At 35.0% G+C, this 19,451-nt stretch overlaps 1 protein-coding gene across 1 annotated transcript; it reads right to left on the reverse strand.

The window, feature by feature from the left end:
- Nucleotides 1–679: 679 nt before the first annotated feature.
- LOC122272015 (uncharacterized) lies at nucleotides 680–1,705 on the reverse strand. The gene has a single exon (XM_043054947.1). It carries the CDS (start codon nucleotides 1,703–1,705, stop codon nucleotides 680–682), a length of 1,026 nt encoding a protein of 341 aa, XP_042910881.1.
- Between the last annotated feature and the right edge of the window lie 17,746 nt (nucleotides 1,706–19,451).

Raw genomic sequence — 19,451 nt, forward strand, 5'->3', positions numbered from 1 at the left:
AATCTACCGTGTTATCAAGCAACAAAGCTTCATTTTTGACGAAACAATTTGATCGAATGTAGGGTTTAGTGGCACAAAGTCCAAATGAGGACATGCTGCTCCAGACAATACGGTAAAATTGTTCTACAGCCTAAGTACATACAAAATTTAATTGCAGCACAATTATAACTGATAAAACAGTGAATAAAACAAGATAAATGCTATGAAAATTAGATAAAAGGTATGAGTAAAATCAGATAAAAGTTTGACTACAGTATAAAACGTACGAATTGAGTAAAATGTACAAAATAGTAAGATATTTGCAAAAGCGTTTAAAATTGTAGATGTGTTAAAACTTTTATATGCTGTTAAAAATACCTACGGCACGTAAAAATGCATAAATGTTAGAATGGTGAGTATCATCCAACAAATCTTGCAAGCATAAAATAGTACTCCCAAAAAGCTTTAAGCGTAGTTGATTAAAACATGGACACGTTATTAAAATATGATGAACTGTGAGAGGAACGTAACAGGTACTGCATTCGGGGGGAAGCTCTCCAAACAGTAGATGGAGGTGTGTTAACCGGGTGTGACCGATTCGGAGTCTGGTCAGCTTTACATCAGCACTACGCAAGCGCAGCACTGGCAAATTATCTAAATCGAATTTAATGCTATGCAATTTATTGAGAACTTTCAGGTCTCATTGCTGTTGCCATAATGATGTTACCAACTTTCGAGTATGTAGCTTCATGTCAGAAAAAGGTATGGACACTTTCAAAACAGATGTGGCAGATCGTGCAGCTGTGTCAGCTAGTTCGTTCCCTAGAATACCAACATGACTTGGTACCCAGCAAAATAGAATCTCAAAGCCATTCTTTTGAAGAGTGATTAACAAATGAATGATGAAACATAAAATTGGATGAGTATCACAGTGAAACTTTTCTAGTTGGCTCAAAACGCTCATACTATCGGAGTATAGGCAATACTTCCGAGTAGGCCGTGAGGAAATTAGACGTAGTGCCATAAGGATAGCCACAGCTTCAGCAGTGAAGACGGAGCAAATATCTGGGATTTTATAGCTAAATGTATCGTCAGCGATGATGACCCCGCATCCTACATATCCGGCAGATTTTAAACCGTCTGTATAAATCGGTATATATTGAGAATATTGGTGACGATGTGCAGTGAAAAGTGTATGAAAAATGCAGGGTGTAACGTTGGCTTTATCGTGTAACTTGAAAAGGGAAATAGATTGGTATGGTGAAATGGTCCATGGTGGTATGAGAAAATGATCCACTGATTGTGATGGTAAGTCACAGATATCGAATGATTGGATAAGTGAGCGTGTGCGAGCATGAAGTGGGCGAATGTGTGATAGTCTAGCAATATAAAGTCGCTCCAAGCATGATGGAATAACATCATGCCTTAAAGGATGCGATTTAGAGGACATAATACTAAAGTAATATGTAAGAGACAGCTGGATGCGACGTAGATATAATGGTATCTGGTGGCAAACAACATATAAGCTTTCAACCGGGGAAGTTCGAAATGCTCCAGAACATATGCGTAAAGCAGTATGATGTACTGTGTCCAAGATTCGTAAGTTAGAGGTGGTTGCAGTACCATAAACTACGCATGCATAATCAAGCCGTGAAAGTATCAGGGCCTGATTAATGCGTGAAAGTGCTAGGCGATCCGCTCCCCATTTTGAGAGAACACGCAACATATTCAGTTTTTGCTCGCATCGCTTTCGTAATTGTTTGATATGAGGGATAAAAGTTAACTTGCTATCAAAAGTGACTCAAATTTTGCGTGTGGTACAACTGGTATAGCAATGTTATGAATGAAAATGACAGGATCATTATGAAGTGCGCGTTTCCGACAGAAATGAATGCATGAACTTTTAGAAGGTGAAAGGGTATGGCCATTATGATCACACCAGTCTAAAATTTTATTCACTGCTAACTGAAGTTGTCGCTCGATGACTCTCATGTCGGATCCTGAACTTTGACGAAACAAAAGTTTCTCTCTGAAAAACTTTTTGACAGCATTTACTATTATTATTATTTTTTTTAAAGATAATCTTTTCTCTTACCAGGGAGAAAAGAAACGCTCGTGATTTTCAATTTATCTTTAACCTTGATTGGAATTTTCTCAAAGAGCCACTGATTTTAATTTCTCTCCTAAGGAACAAATTGTTTAATTAATTAATTAATTCTGTAGGACTGTCTTTAGCTAAAATTTAAAATTCATTAAATAAAAAGTACTTCTAGCATTACAAAAATTACATTATACATTTTTATTACCAAAATTACAAAATACATTTTTTTATAGATGTGTTGCCAACAGTGCCTATTTCAAAAGTGTCGCCTGAGAAGGTCAACACTATTTCTGACACAACCACAGAAGAAGCTACTTCAACGTCAGCCACGTCAACGACTGCAAAGAATGGTGCTCTAGATTGGGCTGAAGAATATTCTATTCCGTGGCAGAAAATGTCTGTGGAGTGGACAAAAGATTTAAAGGAAGGCAGGCGGCCATCTCCAGCCAACCGAAAAGAATTTGTAAACAAAATTGCGCAGAGCATCTTCAAAATTTTCGCTAAACCAGGCAAAAAAAATTTGAGCAAAATTGCTCGCGAAGCCATAGAGGCTTATCCAAAGTCATTTTCTGACATTTGGTGTGATGAAGTTGTGGCTGGGGGGGTATGAGTCTCTTACTAGTACACTGGTTATTAAGTTTGAGAACCTCAATCGAAGAGACAGTTCCAGTTTACAAAAACGAAACTTGAAAAGAGAGAGGGGTGAAAACCAAAGCACAAGTGTTGAACTCAGTACTTCAGCCAATTATGGCTGTTTGAATAGGCAGCCAAATGTTCTGCCTATTGGTGAAAGCCCTGAAACCCAGAAGGAGATGTTGGCGATATCGTCGACAATGAAATCATGTGAGGATGCCGATAAGAGAAGCCTTGCCTTATTAGAGGCTACTTTCCATAGCCAGAGGAAAGATATCAACAGTCTAAATAAACTGCTGTTTGTAGAAAATGCAACACCATGAAGGAATCATCAGAATCAAATGAAATATTATTTTAATAATGGATATAGGATATTATGCAAATTAATAAAGTTTCAGAGCCATCGCGCGTGCGTGGCGCGCGCAGCGCCCTCTGAATTGATGCTGAAAGCGTATAAATAAAGTGCTGTAGCGGGACGTTGAAAATAGTCTATGATTATTTGTTAGTGGCAAACGTTTAGTGAGACCTGAGTATGCCTCCACGACGGAAGAATAAGAAATTCAAGCAACTTACGGAGTTTGAACGAGGGAGGATAATCGGCCTTCGAGAAGGAGGATTTTCCTATCGCGCAATAGCAGCTCGTATGCAGCGGAACAGTTCCACAGTGATGCGAGTTTGGAAGCAGTGGACCGACGAGCACCGAACAACTCGAAAAACAGGCACTGGACGACAGAAGGTGACGTCAGAGCGCGATGATCGACACCTGCTCCGCATGGCGGTGAATGATCGCACAGCTTCCTCCAGGCAGCTGGCAGCACATTGGTCTACTGCTACAGGTGTACAATTGTCGGCTTCGTCAATTCGTCGTCGTCTGCTGCGCCGTGGATTGCGTGCAAGGGTGCCATTATACAGGATTCCCCTCACGGCGGATCATCGACGGCTGCGTCGGCAGTGGGCTCTTGAGCACAGAGACTGGCGAGCTGATTGGCACCAAGTTGTCTTTTCAGATGAATCACGCTTCAATTTGTGGACCCATGATGGCCGTGTTCGTGTTAGACGTTATGCCGGTCAACGCTGCCTTCCTGAGTGTATTATTGAACGACATAGTGGTCGAACACCCGGAGTTATGGTCTGGGGTGCGATTTCGTATCATGGACGATCCAATTTGATACGAATTGAGGGTAATCTCAATAGCAACAGATACGTCCGTGAAGTGCTACAGCCCGAAGTCGTTCCTTTCCTTCAAGGCATCCCTGGAGCTATCTTTCAGCAGGATAATGCACGCCCACATGTTGCGCGGACTGTTAGAGACTTCTGTTCAGCACAACGCATGCAACTTCTTCCTTGGCCTGCTTATTCGCCGGATATGTCGCCTATTGAGCACGTGTGGGATATGGTTGGTCGGCGTCTCACTCGTGATCCGCGTCCTGCAGTTTCCAAAGACGAACTTTGGTTGCGCATACAAGCGATATGGAATTCTCTTCCTCAAGCAGATATTCAACATCTGTTTGACTCCATGCCACGTCGTATAGCAGCACTTATTGCAGCGCGTGGTGGCTGCACCAAATACTGATTTCGGACGCTTAATTTGTTTCTTTTGTTTTGAAAATTTCATCATTTATTTGTATCAGTACAAGTCGTTTCTGCATTAAATTTCATTTGATTCTGATGATTCTTTCATGGTGTTGCATTTTCTACAAACAGCAGTTTACTATTTCAGACTTGTTAAGTTCCTGGCCTCTTCTTTTTACAGAGAAAGGCTTCTTCCAACATTTAAATTCCGGAGCTCTTGAAAAAGGCTTCGGAAACTAAAATTCCTCGCATTATCAATTTTTTTAAGTCTTTGTCGAAAAAAAAACGCAATCCAATGTCTTGGATTGCGTTTTTTGGATAAGTCAGGATAAGTTTGATAACGATGAAACTGCTGATGAACTGTGCTCTGTCATATGTCTGCTTCTGGAGTACTTCAATGAAAAAAAAGAAGCAATTTTTATCTCAGTTGACGTACGTAAGTATTTACCATATATTTTTCTATAAAAATCTTTTTTTTATATAGCTTAGGCACGTTCTCTTAATTTCAGACATCTTCCTATAGTCAACTACATTAAGAAAATATTTGCAGTTATTCACCTACCTTTTCTTTTTATTTCCAAAGACAAGGCAATGCAAAAAAAAAAAAAAAAAAAAAAAAAAAAAAAAAAAAAGCGTAAAGGAAAAAATGTACGGAAAAAAAATTTTTAGAGCCCAAAAAATGACCGAAATCATTGCTACTATAAAAGTTCTTTCTCCAATAATGTCACTTCAGAGCGCTTGGAAGTGATGAGCAACTAGCGAGGTGAGCTCGATTCATAGGCTTCAATGAATCCAGCTAATACAGATTACAAATAGGGCAGTTTGGGTGATGAAAAATTACAATACAATAGAGATCTTCAAGACAGTCATTATTGACATAAGGCAGGATTTAGTAACCGCTTTCGACATGGAGAGTTGGGAACGGACAAAAAATCCTTAATTCTCCACTGCTTTGACTGCACACAGTCGAGTAACTGTATTTCAAATTTTGGTGACATAATTTGTTTAATATGAAGCTTAAGAAAATGGAAAGATATTTTTTAAAATCTTCATTGAGTATCTTGAGCTCTTCTCAGTTTCTCACGTAAAAGTAAGGTACAGTAGCTGTAATAGAGTAATTGTTTGTCAAATTGTTCGCAGCAGTAAGTGATTAGAGGTAGTATGAAGTTTCTAAGAAGTATTTACACTGACCATCACTTTCCCATAAAGATCCTGCCAGTGGTTTTAAAACAGCTACCTTATTTAAAAAATTGCTTAAGACTGCATCTACATGTGACTTCCAGAAATTACACTTTTAGCTTTTTTATATCTTTAAATTTGATTATTTTAACATTAATTGTAGGTTAGGTATCCAATTTATAAACTAGTAAATAAATAAAATTTAAGAAACGTAACCGAAATTGAAAACATTCTACGTTTAATTAAATTCAACTTCGTTGCAAGATAATGACGTTTTTTGTTAAAATAATCTTTTAATTATTACTTTTAAGTCTGAGTTCTAAGAATTCTCCATTTTTGATGGTACAAAGCAAGAATACGTTATAAAAATTATTGTATTTTTTGTATAAAAAAATAAAAATTTGAATGCGCATTAAATTCTTACTGCATTTAAAATTCTTCAATTAAAATATAGCCATTTGTTATTTTCAGAGCTCCTTACCTGCCAAAAATGTCAAAAATCTGGGCATATTGCCGAGTACTCCATGTTTGATTTCTTCTGGTAAGTATAATAAAATGTTTACCTGTAGTACGTCTAATTTTTAAAAAAATAACACTGAAATAAGTTTTAAAAAATTAAGTTAATAATTTAAAATTTGAACAATCAGATTCGAAATGAAACTAAGCTTTTAATTATATCTCAAATATTATAACATGCTTGTTGATAAGTGTGTTTAATTGTGATGAAATAATTATGTAAATCAGTTAAAATTATCTGATCTGCATTTTCTGTTCTAAAATGATAGAGCTTCATAAAATTCATAACTGCATGGCTGTTTCTTAATGAAGGCAAAATTTATGTAGTTTGACAAGAATGTATGTTGGTTAAATTTCACTGTCTCGAACTCAAAGCCATGTTTCAAGAAACACACAGAAAAAAGCAGACTTTCAATGACTCCCTATTACGCTTGCTAGTGTTTCTGAGAGGTCAGCGAACCTAGATAAGGTAGCAATCTACGACGCTATAGGTAGGGAGAGATTGTGACAGAGAGAGGGACGGTGACAGGAAGTAGTGACAGAGGAGTACTTTTGTAGATTTAACCAAAGTGGAATGCTGGTCAGTCAAGAAGGGAAGAAATTCAGAAACGAAAATTTTTTATTGTAAATGTTCATAAAAATTCTAGTAAAATTGAATTTTTCAAAAAAACGTGACGTGATAGAAATCTTTCATTATTATTTTCCATTTGAGTACTAAAAATACATTAAGTTCAGCTATCAGACCTCTTGTATGTTTTTTCATCGCTGGCCTGTGATTTTCTATGCTGCACCCGACTAGGGCGCAACTACCAAAACACAAAAGAAAAAACTGCTCAGCATAGGAAATAAAATATTATGAAGAATTACAGTAGCTCCATGGTTCATTAACACGAGTGACCTGAGAAAAGATTTAATTATGATGGATAATATTAATGAACAAAACTTATCATATATTGTAAATCCCTAATAACCTGCTATAACTATCAATCAATATGTTTTTTTTTTTTTAAACTTAAATTTATATATAATGTAAACATTTACTATAACTTTCATCTTTGAATAATTACTGTAACTTGGATCTTTAGCATGATGTAAACAAACAGATTTAATTCTAATAAACTTTAGCTATTATGTTATCTTCTTTAATCCTTTTCCTTTATGATATCCAACATCATAACATGGTGTCAGAGTAAAGTTAAACTTCCCAATAAGAAATATAAATATTAATCTGGTCCAGCTTACGTGTTATTTTCATTTATCGAAAATATCAGCCAGCTTACTTACTCCTAAGCAATTTAACATGAATGCATCGAATCCATCAGATTCCTCACTTCTAGCCAACAATTCCCAAAGCAAAACAGCTATAGTTGTAAAAATTGTGGACTTCAACATGAACCTAAAAAGCGCCCAGCATTTGGTATAGCCTGCAACAACTGTGGGATGAGGAGTCATTGGTATAAATTTGGCAGTTCTAAACCTCTCAAGAAAAGTGGCAATCGTGTAAACATTGAAGAAGCTGATGAATATCTTGAAAAAATAAAACTCAATACAATCTGTGATAATGGTGAAAAAGAATGCACTCAAAACATTCTCGTTAATGGATGTTCAGTGGTTTTTAAACTCGACACTGCTGCACAGGTTAACGTTCTTTCAAAGAATATCTTTGACAAATTGAACCAGAAACCAAAGTTGTTACCTTGTAATCAGCCAGTTCTAGCTTATAACAACCACCCAGTCCCTGTCAATGGCATTTCTAAACTCTTCCGTATATTAATCAAATTAAGAGGTTGTTTTAAGTTAGTTATCACAAGTTTACACTCTAGCCTTATTCTTGGACAAGCCTTATTATTCTCTCATCTAGCTTTAGCAAGCCTTATTATTCTCTTCTAGCCTTATTATTCTCTCATCAAGCACATGTATCAGTTACAAAGTATCTTCTATGATCCTCGTGGTATCTCGCATAATGTCACATCGGACATTAAAGATATATTAGCTGAATTTAAAGATGTTTTTACTGGCATTGGAAGGTTTAACAGGTGTGTAAAAATTAATCTAAAAGCAGACGCCATACCACATGTTGCAGCAGCTCGTATAATACCTTTAGATTTTCATGACAAAGTCAAACAAGTATGGTGAGGTTTCCTCTGCTGACAACAATGCTGCTTGTCGTTAGGTGGAAGAACAGTTTCCTAACCTCATCACATCAGTAAGGGCTACCTTCCTGAACAACTTTTGAACATGGATGAAACAGGCCTTTTTTGGAAGAGGATGCCTTCGCGGATGCTCTTTAAGGACGAAGTGAAGAAGCCAGGCTTCAAGGTTCAATAAGACCGTGTGACTGTCATCATGGCTGACAATGTTTCAGGTTTCATGCTTTAGCCAGGCCTTATTTATAAAACCAAAAATCCACGTGCATTAAAAAACAAAAATACGGCTCTGTTCGCCTTGTGCTGGATGAATAACTCCAAGGCCTGGATAACGAAAGCTCTGACCCTTGAATGGTTCCTCAAATGCTTCATTTCCCAGGTGAAGCTGTATCTGTCTGAAAAGGGCCTCGCCTTCAAGGTCCTTCTCCTGATGGACTGTGCAGGAGGCCATGAAACGGAGCTGCAATATGACGGTGTGCAAATAGAGTATCTGCCCCCGAACACTACATCTCTAATTTAGCCGATGGATCAAAGTGTCATTCATGCCTTTAAGGCACTGTACACTTGCTATACAATGGAAGGCCTCATCTCGGCAGCTGACGATGCCAATGACGAATTCATCTTGAAAGCATACTGGCGCAGTTACGACATTGCCTCATATTCCGCAAGCAATAAAGGACATGAAGAGTGAGACCATAAAATCCAGCTGGAAGAAATTACGAAAGTCATGCACGATTATCGTGGTGTACGACTATCCAGGCATCACTCCTGAAAAAGTTCATCACTCAGCGGTGGAGAAGGCGGTGAGGCTGGCTCACATAATAAGGAATGAAGGATAAGACGACATGACAAAAGAAGACATCAGCACCCTTATCGATTGCCACTCGGACCCACTGACCGATGAAGACCTTCTTGAGATGAGAGGAAAAAAAGTCGAGTCGAAGTTGGCGAGTTCAGCAATCGCGTTGACGGAGTTATGATCTTGAAAAGCGGAAGTTTGAAGGAAAAGAAAAAACAAAAACAACTACCCATCACCATGGTTCTCTCCAAAGTAAAACCCCCGGCTCTACCGTCAGCGCTTCCACCAGAAAAGTTTCTGGAGTGAAGTGAGAGCCTCTCCACCGCCACCGACACAAGTTTCTTCGCCTCTCTCAGAAAGCAATGTTGATTAATGTTTATTACTGTATAAAGTTTAGTAATTAATCTTATTAATTGGCACTGACACGTTTAAGTAAATACGTATACTGTTGTAATTTTTGCCTTAAACGTGTAAACACTGTTTACATATTTAAAACATTCGTGTGCCCGCAAACACGAAAATTCCTAGAGGCAAAATCCTACATCACGATTTTTCAGTTTTCGCGGAAGGTTCTGGTACCCATTAACCACGAAAAAAGAGGGATTACTGTATTACGAAAATATCCACAATCAAAAAGTATGTTGTATGACGTTGTAATGAAGAAATTTATATATATAATAGGTACTAACTGTTTAAAATGAATTGTTGAGTTAATTGAAACAAGAAAATTAATAAAATTTGTTCGTTATTTTAAATTTTTTTTTTGAAAATGTAAAAAAAAAAATCAATACAAACAATTTGAAACAATGTCTAGTTTTATGTCATTAATTTGATGGGCCTCCAGATTTACCATTTTAAATCGGGTTTAACACATTTAAACTTTCCGGTTACAGCTCCATTTCGAAGCAAAATGCATACACCTATAGATGAAATAAGGTTACTTTTTTCAGGAAAATCCGAATTTGCAGTTAAAAATATGGGTACATCTTTAATATTTCGAAGTTGTTCCTCAACGTGCCCCAGGGTGGGGGAGAAAGATCAAGAACACTATGGAAATCTCAATATAAAGGTTGCAAAATATATAGAATCGATGTGATAAATTGTGCTTTTGTCAACTAAATTTTAGGTAAACAATTTCAGCAAATTGCGAGTCAAAATAAATTTCTTTCTTGTGTGACTTGTGAAATTTTTCCATATGCATCCCACTTTTCTTTTAAAATAGAAACTAAACTGGTTGTTACTAATTAACAGCATGTATTTGTAAAAAGCTATGAAATCAGTTGGAGTTAAAGCGATAACAAATTATTGTAATTAAGTAAATATATTATCCAAGATACCAAAATACTCCGATTTTTTTTCTTCTTTTCCCTGAAATACATAAAATAAAAATAAAATAAATCGTAAAATAAATCCAAACAAAACAATAATGAACTAAAACTAAAAGAAACCACAAAACAGCTTTTATTACGCATCAATTTGTCTAAATGTGAATGAAACTTTTAGAGATTTGTAACTTTTCAAGTTTGTAATTTAGGAATACATGCCCCCTTCTCAACAATTACACCCGTTATTTATTTTTAAACATTTAAAATATATAAATTTCAGAAAAATAGCTTTAAATTATTGAGTACCTCAATTTTTCACAGTTATCTTAAATGGGTGGTAAATGAACACAATAATTTTCGTCTGCTTTTTTGTAGCTGGAAAACATCGTTTGCACTTTTCTATTTTTCGAAATCGTTTGCCTTTTCCTATTTTACTTCAGAACAAATTTGTTTGATCTGTTAATACTAAAACGGACAATTCTGTAAAAGCAGTATTGTTGAATCCCTCAATATTAGATATATTAGATGATGAGGACGATGATATTCTTAAAATAATAATACAAAAAGCAAGTGAAGAAAAATTAAGAAAGGTCAGAATCCCAGATTATGTTTCGAAAATTATACCGCTCTATTCAGATGAGGATTACAAAAGTCATTTTCGGATGACGAGAAGATCTACGGAAAAACTATTCCAAATAATTGCGGATGGTTTAATGGAAAAGAAAAATTCGTTCATACCCTTAGAAAAAATCATCCTATCATCCAGCGAGACACTAAGGTAAGAATTATGATAAATACAAATAAAAAGTTAAATTTTACTTTTCTTAAGAAATATTGTATTACACTGACGGAAAAAAAACTAAAAGTGATGTCTATTCGAATTTCGCACATGTAGTGCCTCTGTGAACATGCAAATCAGGATTGCTTTAAATACGCGTTCTACGGTTCGTAAGCGTCATTTTTCACTAAATTTTAACATAGTGAGTTGCTATTAGTCAAGAATGCCTTTATAAAGAGGAAGAAGCGGTTATCAAGACCTCACTAATAACCTGTAATAGGGCTTCAAGAAGGTGAAATTTCTTTCTGCAATACTTCATAAAGACTGGGGAGAAACTTATAAAATAGAATCATGCACAGTGAATAATTGTCATTGAACAGCAGGCTGAATTTTGGGTTTCCGACTACTAATTTTCAACTTCGTACCCCAGGTAATTTTAAACCCAATGGTACTCCTTCAAGAAAACTGGATTCTAGCCAGCCATGCATGACTACTCAGAGGGAAGACTGCCATGTAAGGAGCATGGTTTTGGCACACCATAGTTCATTTGCACCAAAAATTCAAGCAGTGACACAATGAACTGTTACAAATCTGCTACCTCAAGCCCTGCTTGTAATTTTAATAAATTAAATATGTTACTCAGAAAAGCGCATTGCTGATATTTCATTACTCTGAAATACTCTTTGCTTAATGTTAGGATTTTTGTTTCTATGAGTGTATAAATTAAAGATAAAGTACAAGGACTGTTTTTTTATATGCCGTATGCAGCTACACTGCACCAAATAATATTAAATTTTTAAGGTAATGGATTTAAAAAGCATTATAAACTAAGTTTGACACAATATCATGAATAAACAGGAGAAACAAAGAAAAATATTGCTAGTGAGCATCGGGATGGATTGAACAGATTTTTATATGACAATATAAACAGTATTTGGTATAAAAAATGTTTTTAGTGTTAAAACTGAAGAACTTTAATCAATTTTGTTTTGGGATATTAAAATTTACCAGTTTATTAAATTAGTAGTTCACATTTAAATTTTCTAACAGTCTAAAACACATTATTGATTCTGTATATTTATTTTTCAGATCCATTGGAGACCGATTCGATATGCCTCAATGTCAACTAGTAGAGTCATTACAAGTATTTTCTGCATAACTCTAGCTGAAAAACGAAGTAACTTCATTCAGATTCTAACTAAGACTGAAATGAAACTAATTGAACAAACATTCAGCGATAAATATTGTTTCCCAGGAACAATAGGGGCAATTGACGGAAGCCATATAGAGATCAAACCAGTTGGAGATGGTAGTCTATATTACAATAGACACAAGGACTACTCTGTAGTTTTACAGGCAATATGTAAGCCTGATTTATCTTTCTGGGATATTTTTTGCGGCTACCCTGGATCCTGTCACGATTCAAGAGTTTTTCGAAACTCGGATATCTACTCCTTCATCGTCAATCTCCCCACAAATATTATTCCCACAACAGATTTACCATTTTAAATTGGGTGTAACACATTTAAACTTTCCGGTCACAGCTCCATTTCGAAGCAAAATGCATACACCTACAGATGAAATAAGGTTACTTTTTTCAGGAAAGTCCGATATAAGGTTGTATATATCCGGTAAATTCTGAATAAAAAGGTTGCGAAATATATAGAATCGATGCGATAAATTGTATTTTTGTCAACTAAATTTTAGATAAACAATTTCAGCAATTTGCGAGTCGAAATTTCTCAGAAACTAGTAATTCATTTATTTCTTGCGGGAAATTTTTCCATATGGATCTCACTTTTTTTTTAAAAATAGAAACTAAACTGGTAGTTACTAATTAACAACATGGATTTGTAAAAAGATATGAAAAAATGAATTGCTAAGAAATCAGTTGGAGTTAAAGCGATAACAAATTATTGTAATTAAATAAATATATTGTCCAAGATACCAAAATACTGCGGTTTTTTCCCTTCTTTTTCCTAAAATACATAAAAAAAATTTAAAAAATCGTAAAATAAATCCAAACAAAACAATAAACAATGAACCAAAACTACTAAAAGTAAAAGAAACCACAACCCATATAGCACTCATCTTCCGAAACCTTTCCCTAGGACCTCCCAAATGCATCCCTTTCTTCCGAGGGAAGGCGCGGATAAATAGGGGAAAGCCGAGGGAAATTCCATTCTAACATTCCTACGGATAACGATACGTAGGAAGTCCTTCGGAAACATCGCCTACGGATATTCCTCCACCGGTCATCCGTTAGAAATCAATCCAATGGATTTTTCTCCCTGGTTATTCCGTAGGAGCATCATAATTACTTATGTCTGTGCGTGCAACCGGCTGAGCAATTGCGCATGCGCTAGATGTGCTTGACTAGAATTTAATTCTCACCAAAGAATTTTTGAAAAGTAACCCTGCTGAAGAAATTGCGCGGAGGTATACATAGTTTGTTGCTTACAGGTGTAATCAAGTGTAGCTATGTTGACTGTTGTAATTTTGAGCTCTTCATTTATGATTCAGTAAATAAAGTAAGTTAATCGTTTTGAATAATTTTTTTCAGTTTATAATATTGTATCTATGTATTTTAAACGTTTACCACATTTTATAATTCTAATTATCTGTGTTAAAGTAGTTAATGATTTCCACGTTACTGAGTTAGGCCTAGTAACATACTTGTTCTCCGATTTTATCTTTGATATAATAAGAAATGTCTGTTAATAAAAAGAGTATTATTTTAAAGATACGATAGTTTATTATTTTGTATGTGTTTTGTTTGTATTTTGTTTATTATTTTGTTTGGCTCAGTGGGGCTTTAGTGAGGGAACTTGTTTATTATTTTGATATCAAGTCTTTCCTTCTATTGCCCCTTCTAAGCCGCATCGTTTGATTTCCACAAACAACTTGGAGTTTTTGGGAATCTAATAATGTAGATGTATTAGTAAGTATAATTATATGTATTAGTAGCCTAAGGGAAAGCCATAAGATTCAAATCTACCTCAGCACTTCCTAAAGAGAGTACCCGAGGAAAGTATGCGACCTTGAAACTTCCTCAGTTCTTCCTTAGGAGACTGCCCGGGGAAAGCCATCGGAAAGTATGAGACCTTGAAACTTCCTCATCATTCTTCCTCGGCTCCTCCTATGGAGTGACTTTCGGGAAGCCCGCCGGAGGAACTGAGGAATTGAAAGGTGCGGACATTTTGCATTACTGAGGAGCTCCGCGGGAGGAATTCGGGAAAAGTCGGGAGCTCCGGGGGAGGTTGAGCGATTCCTCCGTGGGAGCTACTACGGAAGAATTTTTGCTATATGGGAAAATAGCTTTAATTACGCATTAATTTGTCTAAATGTGAATGACACTTTTAGAGATTTTTAACTTTTAAAGATTTGTAATTTAGGATATAAAAAATTAAAATATAAAAAATTTCAGAAAAATAGCTTTAAATTATAGAGTACCTCAAATTTTTACAGTTATCTTAAATGGGTGGTAAATGAAGACAATAATTTTCGTCTTCTTTTTTGTTGCTGGAAAACATCATTTGCACTTTTCTATTTTTCGAAATCGTTTGCCGTTTCCCATTTTACTTTAGAACAAATTTGTTTGATTTGTTAATACTAAAATGGAGGATTCTATAAAAGCAGTATTGTTTAATCCCTCAATATTAGATGATGAGGACGATGATATTCTTAAAATAATGCTACATAAAAGAAGTGAAGAAAAATTAAGAAAGGTCAGAATCCCAGATTATGTCTCTAAAATAGTACATAGAAAGATTTTTTCATTCTATCATATTTCCTTCTGAAATTGAATTTTATAAATGACTCCATTTTTTTGCTGTTTTCTTTTTGTTTTTTATATAGAGCGGTATTTTAACAGAGCGTTTGTGATATATGTTATTACCAATTTTTCGTTTAAAGTTATACAGATAATTAGATGACAGGCAAAATAGAGCAACCCACCTGCAAATTGTTAACTGGAACGCAAATGGAGTTCACGAGAAACTCCACAAGTTAAAAGATTTTATTTCACGATACACCCCTGATCTTGTTGTCATTACCGAGTCACACTTAAATAAACAAAAGAATGTTAAAATACCAAATTACACCACCTATAGAGTGGATAGGCCCTATAGAGGTGGCGGAGTTGCATTTATCATAAAGAATAGTCTCTCTCACCACGAGACAACAAAAGATGCCAGTGGCTTGATTGATTGAATGTAGGGTTTAATGGCACAAAGTCCAAAGAAGGACATGCTGCGCCAAACAAACGAACATCCTCCGAAATGGATAAGTACGCTAATATTTACAGCACCTAGTACACAGCTTCTTCCGGCAGACCAAGACTGAATGTCTAAATGTTTTTTTAATGAATTCATTAGTGAAGTAAAACAATTATCGCTTGAAAGAATCTTACAAAACAAAGTGCATTATTTATCTTGTATCGTGCAATTTAATTCTGATGCTTCTGTACAATCGTTTATAAAGACAATTAAAAATCATAATTCGTATTGGGGCTGTGAGAAATGCACGCAAAAAGGAAAATACATTGATAGTCATGTTAAAGTTTTGAAAATGACCAGCCCTAAGACAACCGATAAAGATTTCTCTGACTTTTTGCAATTTCAACATCATGTTGTTAGATGTCCATTGTTGGATTTGAATATCGGTATGATCAGTCAGTTTCCTTTGGATTCCATGCAACTGGTAGACCTGGGATGTAATAGATAAGGAAACTGCTGATGTATTGGATAAGAAATGGAATAAAAGAGCAAACAACACCAGAAGCAGTCCAAAACAAGTAGAGGAATTATCAAACAGGCTTGTTTGATTTTCCCAATGTGCGCCTTCGAAATTCAATCTCCCACCTAGGCCCCAATTTTTACTGACCCTTCGGCCAGTTGTATTGAAAGATATATTACCATATTGTCTTAATGATCATTTTTTAAGTCTTCATGTGGCATTAGACTCTTGACCGGAAGTGATTGTTCATACATTCTCATTTATTCCGCCTCAAGCTGACTACTTCATCAGCTTGTCTTTTATGTATTTACTGCGCGTTTGGACACGAACTCTGCACTAAAAGACTTTTGACTGTATTGTTAAGAAGTACTGGAGAGCTAGAAGCCTGTTGACCTGACCTAATAGTCAAATGCCGGCATTTGTTTAATATTTAATTTAGGTATACCAACTGTTAACTTTGCAACAGAAAGCTGATATCAATTACGTAGTTTTCACATGAAAATCGGTTGACAAGAAACCATCCAGGTAGGATTCGTGGTACCCATGCATGCACAGATAGCATCTGCATTGAAAAAATTACGAAGATTATTCGAGCTTCTAAATTACTTCAGCCGTTATTGCTATTTGTTTTATCACCTGCAAAAGACTTAGATCTGTTGGATTGAATTGAATGTAGTTTAATGGAACAAGATTCAAAGAAGGATATGATGTGCTAAGCAGTTCATTAAACCAGATCAAAAGGTAAATTTGCCATATAATTTTATTTTCTTGAAAATACATGAATATATCAACTGGTAATACTATGATCTGTTAGAAAAACACGCATTTGATATCTACGAAAATTTTAGAGGTAATCCATCAGAATATCTGTTAACTTTTATTTGTGAACTATCGAGTAAAACATATTAGGACAATAATCGTCGACAAAAGAAAATCAAGAGGGACTTATTTGTTAATGTATTTATCATCCGATTTAAAGTTCTCTTTCATTATTTCAATCATATATATTTAAATTTTGTGTATTGGTTGTTTGAATGTAGGGTTTAATGGCACAAAGTCCACAAAAAGACATGCTGCACCAAAGAAATGGTTTTAAAACAAATCAAAAGTAAAATGCAATTAATGCTATTTTTCCTCATTAAAACACACGAAATTGATAAAACTGTACACGGCGTCACAAATGCATTCAAAAATCAATAAAATCAGATAAAGTGTAAATGCCATATAACATGAGGAAACAGGAGCAAAACGTGAACAAATTCAAATGAAACTGTAAAGAGGATAAAACACCTACCTATAGTATTAAAATACCGAATTGCGTGTGGAAACGCAAACAATTTAAGGTAATATAATTCCCCTAACAAATCCTCCACAGATAAAACAGTTAGTTATTTAGTGTTTTGGCGCAAAATGGCTATACCGCAACATGAACTTGGTCTAAAAAACGAGTGCTTGGTTTAAATAAAAGGTAACTTTTAAAAGGTAAAATTAAATTGAGTTATAAAATCCAATGTCCTTAAGGTACAACAGAAGATTATAGTGTGGTTTATCGCCAATAAGTAAATGTAAAGTGGGATTATTGCTCACACATATAAAACAAAATTGCATATAAAACAGAACTACCATAAAAGGTAAGACGATGAAAGTTATAACATGGGTTATAATATAATGAATCAAAAGTAATGCATTAAAAAGAGCTGCGTTGGGGAGACGTTATACAAAGAGCAAATGCAGATGTGTCAAACGAGGGTGGCCGATTCGGAGACTGGTACTGGTTAGCTTAACGCTTGCGTGCCGTAAGCGTAGTGCGCAGGTAAAGGGTTAGTATCGGGTTTAACAGAGTGTAATTTGTTATTAATTTAAAGTCCCACTGATGATGCCAGAGAGATGTGATACACTGACGAATATAATATTGGAAGAGAAAAAAACGAGAACATAGATTACATTGCAGTTGTTCAGTTAAGAGCTTTGAACAGACAACGACAGTGTTCAGGTTTTTATTTTCCGTCTCTAAAATTGTTTTGTGAAAACGAAACTGACGACTATTCAAAAGTGATAGCGAGTGTGATGTACATGGAATTAAAAGTGTCTTTTGATATTTTGGAGAAGAGAAAGACTGATATTAAAATAAAAAACGAGAGCATAGATTACAATGAAGTTGTTAAGTTTAGAGTTTTGAACTGAAAACAAGAAAGTCTTTTAAGTTTGATAGCTACACAAGTTCATAATCTTAACACACTTACTGAAAAACCAAACAAATGTTTTAATTTATTTTTTGAAAAATTATTCTGGTTTCTTGCAGCTTTATTTTTCTCTCAAAAACCTCCTAATTTTTATTGCAAAGATTTGAATTTCATTTTATAGTACTCTACTTAATACTATTAGTGCTATTAAATTTTGGCAATGAGAAAAATTAAAAATTTGTTGTATGTTAAGTATATATGAATTTTTAAAGTTACAAAATTTTTCTTTACCAAATTTTAACTCTAAAACCTTGCATGATTTTTTATATAGTATTATCAGTAGCGTAAAGCATAATCAGAAGTTTTTAGTTAATTTTTTAGGTGCACCTTTCAGGATTTTTAGATTAGAAGAAATATAATAGGTACATGATTTAAATTTGTAAAAATATTGCAGAAACTTACAGCTTTAAAACTTTTATACATTTTCTTAATTTCTAAAAAATCTGAGCATTTTTATCAATTTTTTTAAAATTAATTGATTTTTATTAAAGTGTGCACGTTATGCAACTGAAACACGTTTATTTTAATTTTATTTAATAAAAATAAGAATACTTTGGCACCTTAATCATTGAGGAGTTTAAATCAAATTTGCACTTTTTTAGATTTGGATGAGTTCTGGAATTTTTTATATGTAAGAATTTTTCTTATAAAATCCTTTTCTGTTATGAAATGCGAATTTGTTCCATAACAACATCAAACAGTCCCACAAGTTAATTTTATTGAGTTACAACAGGATACATAATATTGATTTATTCTTAAAAAAACTAACGTGCCAGTAAATTAATTAGCTAAAGCAAAAATATTTTATTTCGCTCATAAAAGATTTGAACAATTTATTAGTATTCTTCTAATACAAATCTGTACTTCCGAGGATGACGTCACAAATTTGCTCTAAGAGGCCTAAGAGACTGGTTGATTACCTCCACCCACCATTGGTACAAAGGAAATAAGCCTGGGGCTTCTTTGACCCTTCCCTTTGAAAGGAGGCCATATCTGAGGGAACTAAAACCTACCCACACTGCCCTAAATGCCATCTACACCGGGCTTCCGCCGATCACATCCTGAGCTGTCTTGGTCTTCTCTGGGAAGACATTTACTCTACTTCTCTTTTGGTGTTCGATTTTCTTCAGGTCAACGGGTTCATAGATCTGGTCTGACTTCGTCAGGCCAGAAGAGGATAAGCAACAACAACAACTCTCGGTGACTATGCTTGGATCACCATCAAATGTTTAACAATGGTCTCTTGGTTAGTACTCGATGTAAGATAAAGCTGCTTTGGTTTTGATTAGCAATTTCATGTTTTCGACCTGATCTATAGCTGATCAATACTCTTAGTTGAAATCGGGTAGATTCGCACCTCAAATATACTTATTTGCTTAACAGTGTAGAAACAGATGACATGTAAACCTTCGAAAATAACCACTCTTTTGCTGTTGTTCTGA

This window comes from Parasteatoda tepidariorum, chromosome 10 (assembly GCF_043381705.1).
Source record: "Parasteatoda tepidariorum isolate YZ-2023 chromosome 10, CAS_Ptep_4.0, whole genome shotgun sequence".
NCBI classification, from domain to species: domain Eukaryota; kingdom Metazoa; phylum Arthropoda; class Arachnida; order Araneae; family Theridiidae; genus Parasteatoda; species Parasteatoda tepidariorum.

Bases quoted from the DNA above. Each gene is read 5' to 3' on its own strand.
- LOC122272015 (XM_043054947.1), bottom strand. From the start codon at position 1,705: ATGTTGCGTGTTCTCTCAAAATGGGGAGCGGATCGCCTAGCACTTTCA.